Source organism: Sabethes cyaneus, chromosome 3 (assembly GCF_943734655.1).
Source record: "Sabethes cyaneus chromosome 3, idSabCyanKW18_F2, whole genome shotgun sequence".
NCBI lineage: Eukaryota > Metazoa > Arthropoda > Insecta > Diptera > Culicidae > Sabethes > Sabethes cyaneus.
The window spans coordinates 188,215,772-188,240,053 of NC_071355.1; the positions used below are offsets into that span (position 1 = coordinate 188,215,772).

Consider the following 24,282-nt stretch of genomic DNA (forward strand, 5'->3'; position numbering starts at 1 on the left):
CTGCCGCTGCCGACACAATATGACATGATTAGGATTGCTTTTGTTGCGTAGAATACTTATTGCATACAGCAGTGTTTCTTTTTCGCAGGCAACATAGTTGTCATGAAATATCTGTATCCACGTTAAACAGCTATGATAGCTTGTCTTTGTCCTAACTTCCATGCAGTAGTGACAAACTTTCATCATACATTGTTGCAACATTTTCAAGTAGGGACAATATCTTTGTCTCTTGTGCGTTCGTGGTTTTTGATTCCCTGATCCCGGAGATGACGGTATCAAGAAAGCTATTTTCAGACTAGCGCTATATAACCCGAGCAGGAGCCAATACCTCATCCATATCTAATGAATATCAAATTCAGCTATCATGTTTAAATTTGATATTCGTTAGATATAGCATTTTTATAAAGAATAACTTATGAATAACTCGATGAGATATGATACCTCAATATGCTATTAATAAGTTATTTTACATTTTTGTACTATACCAAATGAATTACTGAATCAGCTATGAAACTACAAAGAATGACTTGTAAATGCCTTATTGTGGTATAATATATCAATTGACGTCCCGTGTAGCAAAAACATTTGATATTATTCAGATATTGTAATAACAAAACCAGTCATTATTTAAATGTTTGTAGAACATTGTTAGCTATTATTTTAGCTATTTTACCTCGTATGTCAAGCTCGTCAATACCAAATTCAGATATACAGTTATTCACCAAAAAATATCTGGATCAGGTATTCTTCAGTAATTTTCTCCTGCTCGGGAAGACGCTCATTCTCCCAGTAGTACTCTATGGCCACGAAGTGTGGACGTTGAAAAAGAGCGACCGACAAGCTCTTGGCGTTTTTAAGCGTAAGATCCTGCGATCAATTCTTGGCGGCGTATTCGACGAAGGACTGTGGTGCAGGCGCATGAATCAGGAAATATACCAAGTACCGTCAAAAGGGGTAACTTGCAACAGTTCTCAACTATTAGTGCAAGTAAAAACTTGTCTGTAGTACATTTGAGGATATTTAATTAATACAAAGTTATGAGGTCTAGGATAGAACAATTTCACATATTGAGAAAAAATATGCGATCAATATTGGCTGTTGTAGAATTTTTTAACTAATTTGTTACTAGTAACCCCTTAAACGGGGTAACTTGCAACAAGCAATATTTTTTTGGAAATTGAACGAATTTAATGATTTGAATGAGTTACTTTTGACTTGAATATGCAAATGATAATCCGACTTGCGATTTTTAATGCTTTTGCTATGAATATACGCATAAACGTCCTACGTCACGTTGGTTAAAATAATATATGAGCCCCGTAACGGAGAATTACGAATTAAACTTTTTATATTAATCACGCAGTTAATATTCCTTGTCTGGATCCGATAGAACTGCCTTCTTTACGGACCATTCACATATTACGTAACGCACGGAGCGGGAGTTGCGTAACTCATTACACGTCGTATATCCACTATGCAAAATCACGTCATAAAGTGGAGTGGGGGAGTTGAAAATCATCGATATCTTGGTTACGTAATGTATGAATGTTCATTACGTTACGAGTGATCGTAATTAGACACTGTCATATTGCTGGTCGATTTCTCTCAGTGAGGATATTTTCTTTTTAGCCTCTTCTTTAGCCATTTTTGGTATATCCAAGAACACAGCTTTTTATATCCACCAGCTGTTGCAAGTTACCCGTTTGAGTGCTTGTTTTACGAATAATGTGGTAACAAGCAGGATAAACAAAATTAGTAATCATAAATCAATTATTTTGTTTCCTTATTATTCATTTTACTATAAAAAATGCATGTTAAACTTCTTTTATTTGAAGTGCTTGTGGGCGACACAAACGTTTTACAAACGAAAAATTGACGATGAGTTTGACATCATCTTGTGCGATTTTTTACAAATCACCAAAACAGCAAAAAATCACCATAACAGTATCCAAGGCTTCTTAAATCTGTTAACAACAAGTCTCAGTGACTGATATAGATTAAAAATTGAAGTAAGAGATCAAAAAGTACAATAAATTGGATCGATATAGCGTTGTTGCATGTTACCCCGCTGTTGCAAGTTACCCCGTTTGACGGTATACAAAGAACCTCCCAGTTGGCTCCGAGGTATGACGCTGGCCTAATAAGCCAGTCGTCGTATGTTCAAATCTCGACTGGGAGAGGCTGTTAGAGTCAATAGGATCGTAGCAACTGGCCCCGCAATTGTCCAGACCACCTATGCTTTGCACCTATGCTTTGCTTTGCTTACAAAGATGCGGATATTGTGAAGCGACTAAAACATAGCAGGCTACAATGGGCTGGCCACATAGCAAGGATGCCGGATGGGATACCACCCAAGTAACACACAAAACAAGTAAGAAAATAATATTCGTGTAAAGTAGTCTTTTAGGAGTACTATAAACGTACTTTGAAAACATATGTCTTTATTATTAAGGTTTTGAGATGTTTTGGGATAATACGAATTTATTTGACAGCTCATATCAAATGTATAATGTTTGTTTTGTTAACATGTCAACACGAAGTTTTTATTACGTCTCCATTACTAAATTTAAACTACTGGAAGAACAAGTTGTAGCTTACGCTATAATTACGTTTTAAATTGGTATGAAATAACCCGATACATACTTCTTTCAACTCTTGTTTCATTAAACTTCAATTTTTTGCGCTTTTCAGGTAACAGAGAAGTTTTGATATATGTAATATTATACTGTTCTATAACAAGTTGTGTTGCTTGGGCAACAAAAATAATATTTAGCAGAGAACCCGGAAAAGGCCGATGACTTCGAGGCAAGCCCCGTAGCCGTTCGATGAGCGTTGTTGCGGTGGATGCTAAAACAGCAGGTGTTAGGGGCGACTGGAGAGCGGCAGCCCAAAACCGAGAAACGTGGAGACATCTCGTGAATTCGGCATAAATTCGATAAGCGGATTGTCGCCGAAAACGTAAAGTAAATAATGTGAAAATTTTGGACTAACTACCTATGAGTACTGACCAGTAGCTGAATAAATTCTCTGTCCTTTTAACTAACTTCCTATCAACGTACGTTGCATTTGTTTTTAAAATTGAAGAATTGGATAGTCAAAAGTGAACTCGGAGGCGATTTCAGCAAGTTTTTTCTTATAACCTGTAAAGTTATTAATTTTTTCTATTTTAGCTCTATGCGAAAACAAGTGTCGAATGTACAAGCGTATTAGGATGACCAGCAACTACCAATAATGGACATTATTTGGACAATTACGGTTTCCAGTGCTTCAATAAAATGACTGATGCAATTAGCAATAGCAATTAACTGATGAAAAGATGTTCTGCACCTTGGCCTTGGCGATCAGCTACTTGTCCGTTTTGGCCACAAAATTATTGAAGTAGATCGCCCAGAAACTTTCTATCAATCGATATTGGGAGGGTTAGCGGTCCTCGGTACAACGTTTGATATTCGGTTGCCTCAACCTCCCGGCCCAAGGCGCGAAACAATGATGCAACCTTATTCAGGTTCTTTCTCTTCAGCCTCTGCTGCACTTTAGGGTCCCGCACCAGCGACGGGCGGTCGGAACCGAGCATCCGCTTGACAATCTCGCGTTTCTCCAGAATCATAGAAGGATAACTTCTTCACTCTGGGTGTGACAGGTAGTACGAACAAAACATAGAACGTAGTTACTTGACTGTTTTCGCCATGGTTGCGACAAAACAACTCATAACGCTGTCAGATTGTTTGTGTATACACAACTTGCTACGATTAGCGATTCAGCACCAGGAGACAGGGTAATCGCATGAAAAATCACTCAAATTACTCCATTTGTTTAAAGCACACGTGAATAGAAAATATATGTAATGTATTTAACGCTAACTGAAGTCAATACCTTTAGCATGTGTTGTGGAAGTATTCTAAACCATCCTATAAGGAGTTTTCTTACTTAGGCTTCCATACTATGAAAAGATGCAGCGAAACGAATACGTTTAAATCAGCCTAATTATGATAAAATGAGTTGGGCAGTGAGTTTACCAGAATCCTGCACAATCCGGGCGATTAATGACTACGGATTTGAATGTATCTCAATCAACTGTCAAAAACATCATCAAACATGATTGGGAACAACAGGCTCATGGATTAATGCAGAAGCAAAAACAGGCTAAAGGTTTGAAAGAGTGAAATTCTTTTGCTATTGAAAACATGTTTAGGTTTTAAGGTGCTCACAGTCCCCAAAATAATCGTTTATATGCAAAGATAAGGTGGCCATCCAATATCAGTCAAAATCAGCACAAGAGTGGTGCCGTCAGAATTTACTCCATTTCATATCTTCACAAGAATGACCTGCGTCATCACCGGATCTCTATCCCTTGGATTAAATATTTTGCATTGCATTGGGATACGTTTCCAGTAATCCAGCAATGTCACCGCAATAATAGTCAATGACAGACTTCAATCTTGCTTATTTGATGGTAAAGTCTCAACCAAGTAAAATTTGAAAAAGTTATTGAAGTTAAACTTTTTTTAAGTATTTAAAGGAAAATACTTGAAAAATGTAAATAAGGCTTCATGCACAAATTACGTAACGTTCAGAGGGGAGGGGGGGAGGTCAAGCTTGCGTTACTTTTTGTTACATAGGGAGGAGTGGGAGTCTTGAGAAGAGTTACGTAACAAATTTATCAAATTAAAAAATACGGAATTATATTTTGCTAAATAGATCTGAGCAGCTGAAAACCGTTTAACCCAACATACAACATAGGGTGATGCCTTATTGCTGTTTCAGCTGAGAAACTCTATGATTTTAGCCTCGATTCTACTTGATCAAATCCATTTTGCTCAAAATTCCTGTTTTGAACACAGACCTGGTTATGTTAAATCATATAGTTTGATCAGAATTCAAAATTGACATTCTGATCAGAGTAGTTTCGATAAGAATGTAAAATCGATGCATTTCTTGAGTTTGCAGAACCAAAAAAAGTTAAATGGATTGTACGATTTTCTTTCAATGATAGGGCGGGGGAGGTTTAGTTAACGTTACGTAATTTAAAGGAAGGGCTATGCCAAGCGTTACTTTCTGTTACATAGGGGAGAGAGGGGGTCAAAAAACCATAATTTTTGCGTTACGTAATTAGTGTACCACGCCTAATTATTTTCTCTTACTATCGTACATAAATAATTCTTATCAACAATGCATTATTCGTAAAAATCCATTTAGTGGCACAGTCTTTCATATAATTGCATACATACTAAAAAGAAAATAGTACTATTTATTTTACTTCGTCACTATGCAAGTTATAGGACGTATATTATTTATTTAATGGTGGCCGATTTTGTAAAATCGCAAAATAACGAACAAAAAGAGTTAATTCAATGCAAATGATTAAATGTAAATACAACGCATGCAAAATGAGTCCCTAACTTGAATAAAACAGCTTCACCAATGTTCTGACACGCTATTTCGGGCTCATATTTCTAAATTTCCTTATGGCGCTCACACTTAATGAAGCTTCCATTGCTGTATTGTGACTGTTAATGTATGGAAAACCAGCTTGGGCCATGCAATTAAGACGGTACATTTTACCTAAGAATTGAGTATGCAGGTGAGAAACAAATAGGCAAATTTAGAACAAACTCTAGAAGATATAATATTTTTACACTAAAATATTTGCATAAGTTACACAAATTACACGCAATTCTTCTTAATTTACACGTTTGTCTGCTTAAAAATTTATCATTTTGTGAAAATGCTTTGCTTTGAACCAATCAACAACATCAAAGAGTTTAGAAACTGTAATATACTTTGCAGCTACTATATAGCTGCAGCACAACTATAAGTAATTTTGAGTATTGAAACGAAATTTCACTTTTGTAAAAAAAAATACAAATCAACCACCCCGGTCCGAACTGAACGAAACAGTTCGGACGCATTTTCCGTCCCACTGCAAGACGGTAGCGTATTGGACCCGTGCGATCGACACTTGACGGCTGGCTGGCACGATCAGTCAGTTTCGAGTCGTCTGGGCGTACAAACCTTTCTCGGTGGTGGTCGCGCGCGGCGTTATATAAATTTCCCCTGGGAAAAGTCGTTGCAGATATCCGCCGGATACCGTACGATAGTGCGTTCGGCGTTCGACGATCGATTTGGCATCCGTTATCGTGGACAGATTTCACTGGAAGCGGCTTCAATCCGTTAAGAAATAAGTTCGAAGTTCGGCCAAAAGTGAAAAAAAAAGTTATTTTTATTAATATAGTGCTCCCGGGAAATGTACTGCGCGTTCATAAGATGAGTGTAAGTGTGTGCGCAGATTTATATAAATAGAAAGGCGATTTTCCGCAGAAGACATCTTCGCACAGTGGTTCGCAGCAGACCAGATTGCATTAAAATTTAATATTTTTCGAATTTCTACCATTGTTTTCTTTGATTCTTGTAAAAAATCAAAACAATGCAACCAAAATTAATTGGGAAAATTAAACAAAAATTGCAAAGCTAGTTTGAAATTTAATAATAATCACCGAAAAAAATCATCACTCTTGAATTCAAACTTAAAAAAAAACCCATAGAGATATGTGAACTCGATCTTTCAGTTTTAGAAGTTTAATTTTTAATATTTATCTTAATTATTCTACAACAAAGGTAAAAGCTCCGACCGAGAAGATTAAAAGAAAAACAATTAGGCTGACACCTAATCGAATCTGTTTACCTCACTGTGCGACTCAAGTGTTAAAATGTGAAAAGCGCAGATAGAAAATCTACACTTTTACGCAAATCTTCTCACAAAAGCTGGAATAGCACAACTTCAAATCTGAGCCACTTTTAGAAGGCGCTGTCGTCTACAAAAAACGAGCAAATCGGTGGTAAACGTTGGTATTTTGCTGTCGCCACTTGAATAGAATGCGGAAAATGCGCGTTTTGAGCGATTTTCCCACTTCGCAGCGTGGAACGCGGCAGGATGCAGTTAACCTTTGATCTACATGCTAGCTTCAGGATGCGTATGATTTTAGCGTTATTTGTGCGAACCAGCTGAACAAATATTGCATAATAGCGAAAAAGAAAACAATGCATTGATTGAACAGTCAGTGATTGAGTTTTTGCAAGAAAAGTAATACAGCTATACGAAGACAAAGAATAGAAAGAAGATTTTTTCAGACATGCCATTTTCATGACCGGCTTGTGCGTTGCTCTGGTGTTGGTAAAAATCGCCGCGACAATACAAGGAAAGTGTGAAATAGCAAGAGCACTCAAAGCGGTGCAATAGTAGTTGGAAAGGATCGTCGCAGCCAAATGTGAATTCAGATCTTTTCCACCTCGTTTACCGGTTGTGACGCCACAGCGACCAACGTCGACACGTCAGCCAAACGGCGACAGATTTTGCAACCGGGATCTGAACTTTTGAAAGTGCAAGGTTTAGATCAAATCGAAGAATGAGTCGAAGTTATGCGAAACGTCTGCGTAGAATCTGTCGTGCGATGCTAGAAAGTGCTAAAAATAGACATCGTATTTTGGAGAACACGTGGGTTATATAGTGCGCACTTTCGGAAAAGGTGGATTTTTTATTATAACTCAGTTTAATCATGTAATTTCTTATACCGTGGCATTTAGGTGAAATATTTTCATAACACGTCTGTCGATAAATAAATTAATCCGTGATCGTAAAATTGTTATAAAACAGCAGAGGTGCGATCGTGGGTTTCATCGGAATTATATTAACAGCAAACGAAATAACATATTTTGGCGCACTTCCGGCATCTCCAACTGGAAAATTCAATATCATCATTGCGCCACATTGAAAACACATTTCATCCGGAACACGATGAGGGCGCATGGCACGGAAAATTTGCAACAAACACAAAATCTGCCTATAAAAATGGATTTCTGTTTGTCTATCTGTCGGTATGTTCCTTATAGAATCGAAAACTACTGAACCGGTCGGCGTGAAAATTTGCATGTTGGGGTTTTTGAGGCTGAGGAAGGTTCTTATGATGGCTAGAGACCCCTCCTCCCACTAAGAGGGGGTACAAACAAAAAAAAACACAGATTACTGCATAACTTAAGAACTAGTCAGGCAAATGGCACTAAATTAGGCATGTGGGTATTTTTGGAGATAAAAATATTTTTGTTATGCATCGAGAGCGCTCCCCTCTTTAAGAGGGGAATTACGACCCCTTCCCCATAAAGGAGGGGAGCACCCATACAAATGAAATACGAATTTCCTCATAACTCGAGAACTAATCAAGCAAATGGAACAGAATTCGGCATGTGAAGGTTTTCGGAGGCAAGAATTTATTCTACGGTGAATTAGGACCCGTCCCCACTTGAGGGGGAGGGGGCTTCTATACAAATGAAATACAAATTTTCTCATAACTCGAGAACTAATCAAGCAAATGAAACCAAATTTGGCATGTGAAGGTTTTTGGAGGCAAGATTTTTTTTATGGTGAATTAGGACCGCTTCCCAGTTTAGGAGGGGAATTAGGACCCCTCCTCCCTTTAAGAGGGAGTGGCTTCCATACAAATGAAATACAAATTTCCTCTTACCTCGGGAACCACTTAGGTAGCACCAAATCGTACATCAATAACCGAAAATTATCGTAAATAACTCTTAACAAATTTGAAATCGTAACTAAAGCTTAATAAAGTCCCCCCTAGTTGATTTTCAGTCGTATATAACGATAATTGCTCACATTCATTTATTTATTTATTTATTATTCGATTATATCCATCCGACCTGTTTTGGTCTTAATGGATTGGATGGGGAAAAGCCAAATAGAGGCCATCTTCTTGGAGGCATAAAAACCCCACCATCTTTTACAGTTTATACATTGATACAGCTAATTAGTCAACATTTCATGGTCAATCACTTAATTCTAATTAAAATAAATACAATGATTATAGTCACCTTATATAATACTACAATTAACAATTTTTTGATAAAATTTGTTTGAGGATTCACCAAATTCATATAAATGTTCCACCGAAGAAAACGTACGAATGCAAGCAGTGATAGGTTCATTGAATCCAAATGCTGTACGATGCGATTCAGGTTGTAGTAAACCAACGGAACGAAGAGAACGCTGAGGAGCACGAAACGATATTCATACGATATTCAGCACAGAATCGTATAGCAGTACAGAGCGGGTCGGGCTTAGTCGGATATTGTCGTATATAATTACTTATATCGATAAAATGCGTATGTTTGTTCCTCATCACGTATATCGCCTCCAAAATACCACGGATATGCCAATTTTGCTCATCAAATACGATTTATTAGCATGTATATATGTAAGTAGTGCTGATTTTTAACTTTTTTATACATATAAAAATGCTAGCTGGGTAATCACGCAAATGGAACCCAATTTGACATGTGGGGTTTTTTGAAGGCAAGAATTTTTTTTTTTTGATGAATTAGGACCCCTCTTTTGTTTAGGCGGGGGGCACCCATACAAATGAAATACAAGTTTCCTCTTATCTCGAGAACTAAGCAAGCAAACGGAACCAAATTGGGCATGTGGGTGTTTTTGGCAGAAATGTTTTGTATGGTAAATTATGACCCCTCCTCCTTTTACGAGGGGGGCTCCCATACAAATGAAATGCAAATTTTCTCATAACTCGAGAACTAATCAAGCAAATGGCACCAAATTTGGCATGAGGGGGTTTTTTGAAGCAAGAATTTTTTCTATGATGGATTATGACCCCTCGCCCTCTTTAGAGCAGGCGGGGCTCCCATACAAATGAAACCCCTCAACTCTGTGGTAGTGGCTTAATCATGTGTTTTATAGGCCTCTATTACTTTCTTTTAGTTGGGTCCGAAAGAGCGACAGCGAGTATGAAGAGGATACCCCTGCGAGATGGTACTTTCCACGAAAAAGTTCCAAATTCCAAATTTGTATATTAAACGACCCTTGCTTCCATAGTTACGTAACTGCCGAAATGAATCATCTAAGGTTGAGCTCCTCAAAAACTTGCAAAACTCGTGATTGTGTCAAAGGTCATCCGAGATTCATGATTTAAGCACAACTCAGTTTAATTTGTGGCAATACGAAGTCTGTCGGGTCAGCTAGTAACATATAATACAAACTGCTTTTTTTCATTTGTCACGAACACGAAAAATTAAAAAGAGAAACAAAATAATAAGGATAGAAATAGATCTGCTTTTTTCGTATCATTTGCCTCAAGTGTGAAACAGGTTATGTTTTTCGGTCATAGCTTTGAATCAGATCATCCTGTTTTGAATCTTTTTGAAACATTTGAAACTTTTAAGGCATAGGTATCTTTTTGCTAAAGACAGTATATTATTTCACTTGCAACCCAAAAGTTAAAGCTGAATTTAAAAACATGGTTTTCCAGACAAGGAGGTGAGTGCAACAAAACTTGATGTTAGACTGTGGAATATCAGACGGCTTAGTGGTGTAATTGGTTAAACTAACTGAGCTGCAGGTTGGACTCTCACCTTCGCTTAGTCTATATTTTTGGTCAAGATCAAGATTTTTCAGTTCATCTAATGATTAGATGGTCCCTGCTACAGGTAACAGGTGACTGTGCTTAACCTTAAAGTAAAGTCTTTTTATCGACCGCTAATTCAGTGAATGGAATTTCTTTCGGCTTTGCAGTCTGCAGTCTTGAGAACGGCTGGGTCTAAGAAAAAAGTTCATATGACATAATTTGATCAAAATGATGCGTAGAATTTGATTTTCTTTGAGTTTTACCAAAAACTGCAGAATTTGGATATTTTTGAAAAACTTGTCAAATTTCAAGCATTAAAAAAATCAGAAAAAGTGTCCATCGATAGCTCTTCACCAGATTTTAAGGCATAATTTAAGCTATCTTTAAAAAAAAGGCAAATCGTTGCGGATGGTTTTGAGATAATAGACATATTATAATTTTTATCATGGGTTTGAAAAGTTTTTTCTTTCAGTGTAATTTTTTTCTAAAAATACACTTAATATCCTACAACTTTTCCTTTCACGCCATTTTGATCAAATAGGGCACGGGAGGGTATTTTCAGCCCATTAAGCGATGGCATCTATTTTTTCGGTCTATGGCCTAGTTCTAGTGCAAGAACAGGTGGTTTTGACGTTCTTTGAATAAAAAATAGTAGATTACTTACAGTCTTGAGAAAATTGTTACAACATATTAAGATTGTATGTCGGCAATGTATTTTTATTGGCAAAAGAAAAGGCAAATAGGCCGAATTTAGAAACCTGCTGAAAATACCCTCCCGTACCCTAACTAGTTTTCAAGATATGATGCTTTGAAAAAAAGGAATCTCATTTCTAAATACGCCCTTTTGAAAAGATACTCTTGACGAAAAAAATCAAGTTTAATGGCAAATGAGTTCTTGCGTGGTACCCAACATATTAGTAAAATTTCATTCCAATCAAAACTAGTCGAGCCAAAAATGGCCTTCTTTGAAGCGTTTTGAGCTGGAATTGCTCCATGGCCTTTACCTGTCGCCATTACAGATTCTCGTCAACAGCCCGGATGTCGTTGACTAAGCTGCGTCGCCATGAGCTTCTGGGCCTGCCAATTCTACGCTGTCGTTGCGGATTCCAGTCGAGTGCTTCTCTGCAGATTTCGTTCGCTCCTTTCCTCAATGTGTGCCCGATCCACTTCCGCCTACGTTCTCGAATTTCCGTTGCTATCGGCCCACTATTGTTTTTCCTCTTCTGTTGGGTACCCTTACCACAGCGTCCATTATTTTGAAATATTGTAGTATGCCCCGTTTATTTGTTTTGCTGCACTCTTCAAGCTTACCTATCACTTATTGAGGAAGTGACAGGCTGGTAGCTGAAGCGAGACAGGTGGCAATCAGGGATGACTTGGTTCATGAACCTTGTTACCCTGATCGGCGACGCAAACCAGATCTCTCTAGAGTTCTTTTAGGCCACGCATTCTGATTTTGGAAATATGTGCCAACGGAAGTGTGAGATGTCGTAGAAAACTGTAATATTTTAAAACAAAAACTTCTATAACTTCCTTCGGGTATTAGATAGTAACTACCTAAAAGTTTCAAAAAATGAATCATTTTACGCCCTGAAAGTCATCCTAACACAGTTTCTAAATTGGTTTTCAAATAAAAATGTTAGAGCAAAAAAACCGATTTTTTAAGATCCACCCTGACACAATCTAGAAAAATCGTTATATAGCGATACACAGACGAGATACAGTTTTTCTTCTTCAGCGAAGTTTCTGCAAAATAAATTATCTACAACTTTGTAGTAGAAAATATTGCTCTATATCACAAGACTAAAAAGTTAAAATTTTTATAACGAGCAAAAGTGCACCACCCTAGTGACTAATTATACCAAAAGATAGGTCTCGTTTTGTAAACAAAATCTTCTGAATACATGAAATCTGTAGACCAAATAGTTTTCGAGATATTGATTTTTGTCTTGAATTTTTGCTTTTTCGACCATAGTTCGGCCGACGATGTTTGATGACATCGACGATGGAGTTCCTCATTGGAAATTCAGTTGTCAAGCCGTCAAGCACGAATGATATTTCGCAGGCCCCGATTAATAAATTGCTGCAGTTTTTGGGGTGTCTCCGCTGAGACGCAGGCATACAGCAGTACGGATTTATGTAGAGTGATCTGGTTTGAGCACCTGTTCCACAAACCTGCAAAGGCACCCCTGAACCCCTGGCACCCATGGGCGAAGCGACAAGGGGTGAGGGTTGGGTGTTCAACCCCCCAGAAGAAAATTTGTTCTGTAGTTTCCAGCTTGAAATTTCACAGCAAGCTGTTTAGAGCACAGAAAAATGTACGGGGCTGGTTAGACGATCTTCGTCGACGTCGTTAGCAGCTTACCGCCAAGGTGGTTTGTGGAGTTTTAAGCTCCTTTCAACTCAATCTTGGTTGTTTTTTGAATGCCAGAGGGCCTTGGGCTCAAACATGCCACTGCGACAGTCGCGAAGACTGTTTTTTATAGCTGGCCCTGATTGCTGTACACAGTTCACGAATCGCTCATACCCATTGATGGAGTTGAACTAGATTGTAAGACCGCACCCCAATTGGGTACTACATGGTTAACAAAACCAATAACCTCCTTGGATGGAGTTTTCATTCAGAGTACGGAGTTAATAGGTAGCTTCCGAAGAAGCTGTACCTGGAAGATGCAAGAACTCCACAGGAGCAGATCAAGTGCGCTGAACTTTCTAGTTCTAAGTTGCAAATGTCGGTTAAGATCTTGCCAATTCTCTTTAGATGGTAAAGAGAGGGACAATGTCCGGTGAGGAGTTCCGAGTTGGTGCGCAGTTCACTACGCGTTATGGTAAGTAGTTTTTTAACTACTGCAGAGTCTGGGTAGATAAACTGTTTAGCTTTTCTACAGCCTTGCGGTTGATACCAACTGGATGCTATTTCTAGCCTTTTCCAGGTCAGTAATTCACTTTTGACAGCGGATATGGAGGTGTCTAGAAACGATCTTGGGTTACTCGTCGCCCATTTTCCAGGCGTCTCTGAAGTCGCGGTTAAAAAATAAGTGTCGCTTTAGACCTGGACTACAGAAACTGTAGATTACAGGGCGATAAGGCACTCAAAAACCACTAAATTTTGAATCAAAGAGTACCGATTTTCGCCAAATGTACGATGGTAATCTCTACAAGAAGTGTCTGTTGCGCTTGATTCATGTAGGCGAACAAGGGGTAAGAAGGCCCGGCGGGGTAAGAGGGACCACATCGATTTCGTCAAGAAATCCTTAAATTTTCTACAAATGCCCCAGTATGTTTTATTTATTAGCCTATCTAAGCACTTTCGAGACAACCTGTGGCACTCGGCCGTATCCAACGTCAAAACTAGAATCAAAACAAACTTTTCGTTCGCAGTGTCTTCATGCGATATAATTTCAGCAGCAACAAATTTAAGGTTTTTCAGCACAAAAAGCTAAGTATTTTGACGTTTCTCTTACCACTGACTTTAATTGGGCAATTCTTGTTCTGCGTGTGGCGGAAAATGTATATAAAATAGTACGGATTGAGAGATAAAAGCAAAATAATGTAAATTGTTAGCTAGGGGTAAGACGGGCCATTTTTCACGGGGTAAAAGGGCCATACGTCATAGTGCTCATAATTGCCTAAAGTTCTTCTGTTTAGTGTCTTAATAGATTTTAGAAATATTGAATGAAAAAACCAACCTTTTTCCTGTTAAATTTGACTAACTATTTTATTATTCTGACAGATACGCATTTCGTTTACGACTTGCAGGCTTCATCAGTGTCTTTTTCGAAATAGAGTACACCTGTAATAAAAATTATCCCTGAATCTGAGATCATCCTGTCTAACACAGAGCCTCCCACGTCAAAATAAGGCAACAAGTGCCATTCGAATAACACAATCAATGTAAATTTGGATCTAACGGAATCAAAATTCGATTATTCTAATTCACTTAACGTTGCCTTCTTTACCTTCACCTAAAGTTAATGGTATTCGAAGAGTAAACTTCCTGCTGACAAATCAACAAAAATAACGCCAAGAAAAGAGTAAATAAAAACCAGTGGAGTAAAATAACGTCTACTCTTATTTTCAAAATTGAACTAGTAGTAAAATTCCTTCTTTTAGCGGGTGTCTAAATTAAACTATACCTTCTTTTAGCATGTACCTAAAAAACCCTTAAGAACTTGTTCTTACTTAGTTAATTATATTGAAATTGTGTTTACAACTCAAAGAAACTTTCAAATCTGCCACAATCCGCCTTACTCCGCCATGGTCCGTCTTACCCCTTTGGTGGTCCTTCTTACCCCGCCTGGTTGTGAACGAGTAATTTTTAGACGTTTCGAAAATTGATGAAAAATCACGGAAAAATAAACTAATTAATTCTTTATATAATTTTTAATGGGAGATAAATGAATGCTTTTCCATGTGTGGAACAAGAAAATATGAATTTTCGTACACATTTTATGCTAGCAATTTATTCGCTTAGGGGGCCGTCTTACCCCGTCTTCCCCTACCTTCGATTTCAGCTTGTACTCCGCCATATGTCGTCCGCAAAGGCGCGCAAGTCTTCCGTGAGCATGGTGTATCAATCTAATTGAGGATTAATGTACAAATCCTCGTCAGGCTCGTACAGTAGCTTATGTCTTCTAATTGCAGCGTTTTGCGAAAGGCAAAGATATCCTGCTTGAGTATCCCTCTGGATTTCCTTATTTGCGTCATTGTCCGCGGGTACAAGCGATCCCACATACTCGAACTGATCTACCACTTCTGGTTCGTCGCCGTTAACGATTATCGTCCGCACGCTCATCTCATTTGAACCTCTGTCATTCAAGTATTTGGTCTTTGACGCGTTTATTTTGAACCCAATTCTCAATCATCAATCTATCAAACCACTCGTTTCGGTATCTGCTCATCGGATCACCTTAAGCGCGATGTTGAAAATCAGGCAGAATAAGTTGTCGGCAGCAGTTTCGTCGCGTCTCGAAGAGACTCGATTCTATGGACTCTTACAGCCTCTCCCAGCCGATATGCAAACATACGGGAAGGCCAAAGTTTTAGCATTTGTATTCAAGAACACTCTGTTTCTACCAAAATAGCTTATAACTGAAAATAATTCAACATTTCCTGCATAAAGGGTGTCCACGGTAAAATTGCAACATACAATTGAACCGTTGTTGGGTAAAATCAATTGAAAATTTGCATTGAGAAAGTTCAAAGTGCATTGTTTATACTGTGTCAGTCTTTTTATCAGGTGCGCATAGATATGAAAAATGCCGTCGAAAGAACAGCTCGTTTGCGAAAAAGGTCTGCACAAGTACATCGAAAATCAGAATCTGTCACATCGTGCCATCGGTAAAAAGTTGGGAATCCCAAATTCTACCTACTGCAAAGGATAAGTTTGATGTTCCGGAGAACCTCCAGGTATCATAAACATAGACCGGTGTGTTAAAAAGAGTATCTCCAAAAGCGATTTCTTCCTCTTCTGAAGTCTCACAGCTGTCCTACGATCTTCTGGTAGGATTTCACTTCATGCCATTGTGCAAATGCCGTGCTGGAGTGGCATAAGGCAAATAATGTCGATTTCGCGCCGAAAGATCATAACCCCTCAAATACACCGGTGCTGTGGCCAATCGAGAAATACTAGGTTACTATGAAGCAAAATCTTCTGAAACATCCTAAAGTAGTCAAAATAGGGCAAGAAATGAAGAAAGTATGGGTGAATATGCAAAACATGTCGATTTTGTGGTTTTGCAAAATCTTATTGGAGGAGTTAAGGCCAAAGTACGGGCATTCGGATACGGAGTCAAAATTTAATAAAACAAAAACGCTAAAACTAAGTTAAATTGTTTCATTTGATGCCCATCTGATGCCCATTTGATGAAAGTTTGATGGCAATCGAATAAAAACTCGAATTTTGCGAATTAATTTTGGTGTTGCAATTTTACCGTGGATACCCTTTAAACTCCTCCGGTTACGCTACGTGCGATTTTTTAAACGTATCTCCTAATGAGGCTGTGATTTCCCTGCTTGACTGAGCGACTGTTTGAATCCAGCTCATTGTCGGCTGTTTCGGGCTGGTCAGCTCCTTTGTCAAGGAGGGCCGAATCAAAGGACGTGATGTCGAAAGCGCCTTCAATGTCAGGAAAAGCACAACGTGCTGTCTTTTGATATTGGAGCGACTTTTCAATGAGCGTCACTAGGCAGTGAAGAGCAATTTTCCGTAGAGTTACCACGTTGGTAAGCATGTTGATTACCATTTTCCGTCAACTTGAGAAGCGTTAATGTCAGACTAATTGGTCTGAAAGCTTTTGGCATGGTATTATCTTTTTTACCTGCCTTAGCTATGAACACCAATATAACTTTCAGCCAGCTTACCGGGACACGTCTCAACGTAAACCTGGCACAAAAGAGGTTGATGAGCTTGGGCATTATAATCTCGTCCGCTTTTTGTAAGAAGATGGGTAGTATGCCATCCAGACCTGGAGATTTCATTGGTTCAAAGAAGCTGAAGGCTCAATTGATTGGAGTAGCATAGAATTATGTAGTGGTTCGTACTGTACTAAGAACATATCACCATTATACTCGGTCCTAAACTACTCGTCATCAATTCGTTAAGCGTCTCGACAAACGCAGGCCGGTTTCAAACTTGTCGTGCTTTCTAGCACGTTGAGCCACTCTATTTCGGGTGCCGCGCCGGTAAGGTTCTTGGAGAAAACAGATTTAGCTACTGAGTCGTCCGGGAACCTTTTATGGCCCCCAACTTTCGCCAGATGTTCGATGGGAATCTCTCCAAGTGGTACCTGCAGCTCGTGGTTCACACGCTTGCGCCACTCTCCGCATTCCGTTTGTTTTGTACCTCGCCAAAAATAGTCCGCAACACCTATCGTTAAAATTCTATGGTTTATGAATAATTAAATCTCTAAACTTGTTGACCTGAATTAATTTTAGTATCTGGACACTGCAATACATGTTAACAACCCTCCCAAATGTTAACAACGAAAATAATTTTCCCTCGACAGAAGAACCAATGTAATGTATTTATGAATAAGGAAGTTCATTCCATTGCGTTTTATACAAAATACTGCTCGTGGAATTGTGCTTATCACACACTTTCGGAAAACGTAATATATACTGCACGCTTGTTACACATACCTGTATTACTTTCTCCGGATCTTCTTCGAATTTTCCGAAACTCTCACTTCATTCGTGATCGTAAATTCCAATTGTATCATCCCTAGCTCAACCCTCTCTGTGACGGTAATTTAAACATTTAGGACAATTGACCAACATCTGGCGTTTTTGGATTGCTAAATACGATTGTAGGTACTATCCGTTCGGTACCCATCAATAAACAACTGCGCAAACATTCTGTCAGCTTATTTTAGAACGCCCTGTTCCGTACATCAATGAATGCAACGTTCACAAATAACCAAACGTCAAACAGTAGGTACGGAAATAGACACGTACTCGAACCTACTACTGATGTGAAGCAGAAGGTGTGTGGAAAGCGGCAGCCGATCGCCTTAAATACGAGCAGTAGCGTCGAGCGAAAATCTTTCGTTAAGTTTTCCTTCAATTACCCCAATACCGGTCTCGTCCGTTCAGTAGGTTAGTGTTTTGTTTTCCGGAGAATGGCAAACATTGTAAATAAAAACACAACCACCACACATCCGCTGGGAGGTAGTACGTCAACATGATAATCAAATCGTATCAAACAAAACAGTTTTTCAGAGGATCGCACAACGCGTGGTTTCGTCGCGTGATTTTCTTTTTATAACGAAAGGGTAAACAAAATCGCGATTCAGTTTATTTAAAGCTTGTTTCAGATGCAATTTGTCACTGCTTTTCACTGGCGTTGAAATTCGGAAAATCGAATTAGAATATATCTTCGTTAGTGCTCAGTTGAATTTAACTTAACTGCTTTGTTTCTTCAGGGTAACGTACCGCAACGAGCACCAACGCCTCCGGCCATGGCAAACCATCCAGCGTCTAAGTTTAGAGGATCGAGAACTATGCCATCATGGGTGGTAATTAACAAAAAATTGTTTAAATAAGAATGCTTAGCAATTTTTTTCTTCTAATTTTTAGACTGATAGTAATGATCGGGTTGGTCCACCGCCACCGGCGCCACCGATCAACGTCGATCCAGAGTACGAAGTTATTGATGTAGCAAATCAGCAATATTCCAATGCGCCGCCTCCAATTCCTTTAAAATCACCGGGTAACTTAATACAATCACAATAAAATTAAACCAATATTCTAATAGAGAGTTTCAATTCGTCATAGATATCAAGCGCATGACTGTCTTAAAATGTGATCTGTGCGGCTCAGTCACGCCCGTTGTTCGCTGTATTCAATGCGATCAAAATCTTTTTTGCGCATCCTGCGACGAACGCTATCATCGTCACCCAAAACGCCAAACACATTCGAGAACGGTAAGTACAGCACTAAATCTTAAATGACACAATTCGCAGCACTTTATTTATATGTATACACTCTTTCTTGTGCATGATTTCCTGAAAATGTTCGACTCCATTTACGGGTATTGTAACCACCCTGAGTCAATGCGATTTTTTTGCTCCCATCTGAAAAAAAATAGAATTTGGCAAATCGTACTGCATCTGTCATCTAAATTGGCCGTTCATTCGTTACACATGCCACATATGTGTTCAATCTGAAAGCTCGTCCCATCTCGTCAACTTTCTCGTATCGTTACGATCCGCATCAGCTTCTGTCTCGCCCTTCTAAAGCTCTAACTTCTCCCTTATTTCACAGCCCGTAGAGTTGCAAAGCACAACCGCGGTGAAACCCCCGCTGCCGCCGAAAGGTGATGCTGGCACTAGTGGGCCCCTGCCGCCGCCCAGAAGAAACAAACGCCCCGGTAGTTTCCTCTTCCCTAGCCCGCTGCTGGGACGCAAGCAGGATGCGGAACAGGTACGCTGCTGTAGCATGTCTTGAAAAGTGCGCTCAGATTTGTTCGCTCTTCTTTTCTTTCTTTTCAAAATAAACCCATTCTAAAATCATTGTAAAATTATTCATGAAGCATATTATTTGCCAAATTAGTGCAATTGCGATTGTTCGGTTGATCGTTTCGTTTGTGAGATAGATTATGTTTGTATCATTATCGTAAATTTAAATGCTGAGAAAAAAAAACTAGAAAGGCTAAGTATAGAGTTAGTAATTTGCAAACTAATTTGCGCTAACAAAATAACACGACTTCAAATGCTATTCTCGCATATTTTACTTAAAAGATTGTGCTGTGTGCTTCATTGACGATCATGAGAGCCTATAACTTGGTTAGGTAGTGTTAAAACATGCCAAACTTTCTCTTTTTTAATTGTTAATTGTATTTATACTTGGCATATTTCGTACGTTTCAGTGTCCAAATAGTAATAATTAGATAACTGAATACTATTAGTCAATTCTACACACAGTTTTGTTAAAATTCGTTGAAATATACACTTCGTTTGCTTTAAATTTGCACGTGTTTCTCTTTTTTCTATCCTCACTCCCAAATCCATTTTCGCTTAATCGATACTAACAATTAATTGAATTTTATGTAACATTAGCCGACTGTTTAGAAATCGTCAAAAAATATCAAAAAATTTTATTTTGTTCTTTACTCTTCATATCAGTAAACGCTAAGGTAATGTATTATAATCCATCTCTGCATAGCTGTACATATTATCAATATCTCTAAGTAATTTGACTGTTTAAACAACGGTCTAAACGAAGGAAACAGTTCTTGATACAGTTTGGCTCATTGGCTTTGTTTGGAAGAAAATTTTAAGTCATTTAAAATTACGCTCAAACGACCGGTATAACTGTTGTGCACCGGTGTGTTTCAACGGCCCAATTTTCGATGACTGTACAGCATTCCAGTACAAATCATTCCAGACAAATCCTCCGGAAATGTCGAAAGTACAACGTGCCCACGCATCATATTTTCGTGGATTTCAGGGCAGCATGCGATACAGTTGAACGAGAACAGCTATGGCAGATAATGCACGAGTACGGTTTTCCTGGTAAACTGACACGGCTGATCAAAGCGACTCTGGAGCGAGTGATGTGCTACGTGCGCGTTTCGGAGGCACTCTCGAATCACGCAGAAGGTTACGGCAAGGGGATGGATTGTCTTGTATGTAATTCAATATCGCTATTGAAGGTGTGATCCGACAAGCGGACATCGAAACGAGAGGAACGATCTTCAGAAAGAGTAGCCAACTCCTAGCCTTTGCAGACGACCTCGACATCATTACTAGAAATCTTGGGACGGCGGAGGCAATCTACGCTAGACTAGAAACGGAGATTAGGAGGATAGGGCTACAAATCAAGGCGTCGAAAACCAAATATATGGTAAATATATGGAAGTGGCTCCAGAGAAACCAATGTTTGCCTCCCACGGACAGTGACTATTGACGGCGTTGAACTGGAAGTTGATGAGTTCGTATATTTAGGATCTCTGGTCACGCCGATAATAATACGAGTAAGGAGATCCAGAGACGCATTCAGGCTGGAAATCAAGCCTACTTTTCCCTACGCAAGACGCTTCGATCTAGAAGCATACGCCGCCGCATAAAACTGACGATGTACAAAACGCTAATCAGTCCGGTCTCCGGTAGTCCTCAACGGACTTGAGAGGGTTGATTACGGAAGACATACGTACACTAACCGTATTTGAACGAAACGTGTTGCAGATTATATTTAGCGGAGTACAAACGGAAAGCGGAGTGTGGCGGAGTCATATGAATCACGAGCTACGGGCACTGTTTGAAGAGATTCCCATCGTACACCTAGTGAAAATTGAGAGACTACGGTGGGCCGGCCCCGTCGAAAGGATGCCGGATGACTGTGCAGTGAAATCCGTTCTCTTCAAGAACCCCACCGGCACCAGGAATAGGGGGGCCAACGTACTAGATGGCTCGACCAGGTTAAAGCCGAATGCGTGTGTCGAGACGCGCAACGAATTGGCGACGAGTAGCCCAGGACCGAGTACAATGGGGAGAATTTCTTGATACGGCAAGTAAGTAAGTAGCTTGCATTTATTATAAACTCCAATCAGGCGTCGTAAAGGAGGTGCATATCACAGGCTATTGCGGCTTTCTACTCTTCATCGGACAGGGAATTTGTCCATACTCGCTTGTACCGTCTGCAAAAGCGTTTACCTTTCTTGTCTTGAGCCGCATACCGTTGACGGGATTCGCTCTTGGTTCCTAACTGTTCAATGTAGGGTCTTCTAACTGAATAAACCTTCTCGCCTGGTCCTATCATCGGTGCAATCCCACGGTGATGGCAGATGACTGACCACTACGTTTGTTCCGTGCATAAAGAAGACTTCCTGTTTAATGTCGGGCGGTGCAGAATGATCGCTCTGATTTTAGGTATATCCATCACGAGAGACCCATGTGACTTCATGCACTGAACGATAGAGAAAAAGCAAATTCCAAAAATATCTTGTCGTTTTCGCTAATCTCTTTGAGACCATGAAGTTCAACGATACATCCCTAGTTCGTATTGTCGAAGCCGAACTTCCCTCTTTTTTTTCCCCATCAACAATCTCTCTCTCTCTCGCGTAATCTCTCTATTTCTCTCCTTATCTCATCTGTATTTATCGCGGCGCCGCCTTGTATACAGGGTGTTAGGTTCCCTATCTGGGATATTTTTACCACAGATAGAGGAACCCTAGACAAGAAAAAAACTCTATGAAACATGGGGTCGCAAATTGCTGGTTACAGAAATATGAGCATTTTACTGTTTTTTTTACGTTTTTGCACATTATCTAATTTATGTTGAAAATGAATGTACTAATTTGTGTTTATTTTATGTTAAATGGAAAGTTGAGAAGATTTTCTGTTAGGTCGTGTATAAATATTACAGAAAAACATGAAACAAAAACACTTTTCAAGAAAAAACTTCTCATGGTATCTCATTTATCACAGGTTTTTTACAATTATCTAGTAAAGTAGCTCGTGAACCTAGTCTTTCATAAATTTATAAAGAACGGCCATTGATTCATCTACATTTATCTCTTTTACACTATTCTTCTATCTCCATTAATTTGAGAGATATTTCAGATTTAATCTGAATGCTGTTGAATGCAGTTTAATTTTTAATTAAATTTAATGTTGAACACACCGTGAAACTTCGACGTCCCTTGCCGTACTTGCTCGATCGTACATTGCACATAGCGGCGCATTATGTCTCTATGGAGACAAACACACAGAGTCAACAAACGCAACTCATCAACATTATTTTCTCGAACCAACCATAGGTGTTCACGTGGTGATATCAGTAAAGTCTGCGTCATCAGTTCTGTTGGCACTGGGTTCTAATCCCAAAGTTTTGTTATTAATCACTTTTTTTTTAATTACAATCAATAAAGCTTGTGATTAATGGATGTTTGCTTCATGCGATCCCAAGTGGTTACGTGGAGGTATGAATAAAGTGTGCGATACGAATGCGGTAAACTTTGGGTTGTATTCCACAATAAACCAACTTTTTTTTCATAATGCAAATCAGAAAATAACAAGATGGGAATTATAAAAGAAAACTGAGTATTAAATTGATAGACTAAATATCTTTTTTTCAAATGGCAATCAGTTATGACAGAATTATTCAAGGTTCAAATACTGCGCATACACTTAAAACATTCGATAAAATTTTACCGAAATCTAAGCTGCTGAACGTTCAATGAAAATTTCGATAATGCATATTGACCTTTACGGATTCACGTTCAAACGTTCAGCTGTTTAGACTTTGATAAAATTTTACCGAATCCGGTGTTTTTTTAAGTGTGCAGTCGTGGAAGAATCATGTGTCCAAAAAGGTAGTTTTTTATTAAATTTTTGATTGTCATATCAATCCGCGCAGTGAGCCTTATGAATATTATGACGACAATTGAGGATAACATTTGATCGTGAAATATGATATGTATTTTTATTATTTTTGGGCAGTATTTACCAAATTTTATATTTTTTTTAACAAAAGCAAACATGTAGAAGTCGACTTAATGTGCTGAATATTTGTTATAACACAAACAATTTCGAATATGTTTTTGAGTTTATCGCATAGATCTTGGGGGCGTAGTACTTTTTACACCATATTTTTTACCTTATTTCAAACATTTATTTCTCAATAATGCGAAAAGCCAATCGAATCAGGTTTTTTGCATCTAAAACATTACATTTAATACTAATATTTACAATTTTGTTTTCATATGAGAACCTCTTCCCCTTTCCTCTACGGCTCCATGAAGATAGTCATTCAAAAAAAAACATGAATTGCGGTAGCATGGATTGGCGCTGGGGGGCTTATCCGAATTGAAAAATTCCAAAACGATATGAAAGTATATTAAATTATCTCGTGTTTGACCCATCCTTTTTTTTAATTCGAACGCATAATAAAATGGCGGACATTCAAACATAAAATTAAGGTTTTTAGTAAAATTGACTTTAAACATTTCTAAAAAATACAAAAAATGCAATATCGAAAAAAGATTGGGTCAAACACTAGACAATTTTGTTGGATTTCAAACGAAAAAAGAATCATGAGAATTGCTTGAGCCGATATTTATAGTACCGACTTTCAAAACCTCTTGAGATATTTATGGTACCGACTTTCAAAACCTGGTTTCGAGAAACACGGCGTTGAAGTTTTTATTCGCAGTGTAATCGCTCCAGACATGCACGGTACAAATAGCTGTAACTTTGTCAATTTTTGGAATTCATCCAAATGACTTCAAACACATATGGCCAAAATGTTAATCTTTCGAAATAATCAAAAAAAAAAATATTCGGTTTTTATAAATTGAAAAAGTACTATGCCTTCTTAATGCGTTTTTGTTCGATACCTACTTTTTGATTCGAGCATCTAT

General features: G+C 38.6%; 2 protein-coding genes across 2 annotated transcripts in view; one reads left to right on the top strand and one right to left on the bottom strand.

Annotated features, from left to right (window-relative positions):
- LOC128744429 (uncharacterized protein KIAA0513) overlaps positions 1 to 17,720 on the bottom strand; it is a 31,949-nt gene extending 14,229 nt beyond the window's left edge. The window contains exon 1 of the mRNA XM_053841447.1: positions 17,562 to 17,720. The gene's annotated coding sequence lies outside the window, so the exon portion shown is untranslated. The remainder of the gene's footprint in view (positions 1 to 17,561) is intronic.
- The window catches only part of LOC128740505 (E3 ubiquitin-protein ligase lubel), a 51,755-nt gene continuing 33,495 nt past the window's right edge, over positions 6,023 to 24,282 (top strand). Inside the window, exons 1-5 of the mRNA XM_053836049.1 lie at positions 6,023 to 6,270; positions 18,344 to 18,436; positions 18,498 to 18,630; positions 18,696 to 18,844; positions 19,185 to 19,343. Of these exons, the coding sequence (XP_053692024.1) occupies positions 6,265 to 6,270; positions 18,344 to 18,436; positions 18,498 to 18,630; positions 18,696 to 18,844; positions 19,185 to 19,343 (540 nt within the window). The 5' untranslated portion in view covers positions 6,023 to 6,264. The remainder of the gene's footprint in view (positions 6,271 to 18,343; positions 18,437 to 18,497; positions 18,631 to 18,695; positions 18,845 to 19,184; positions 19,344 to 24,282) is intronic.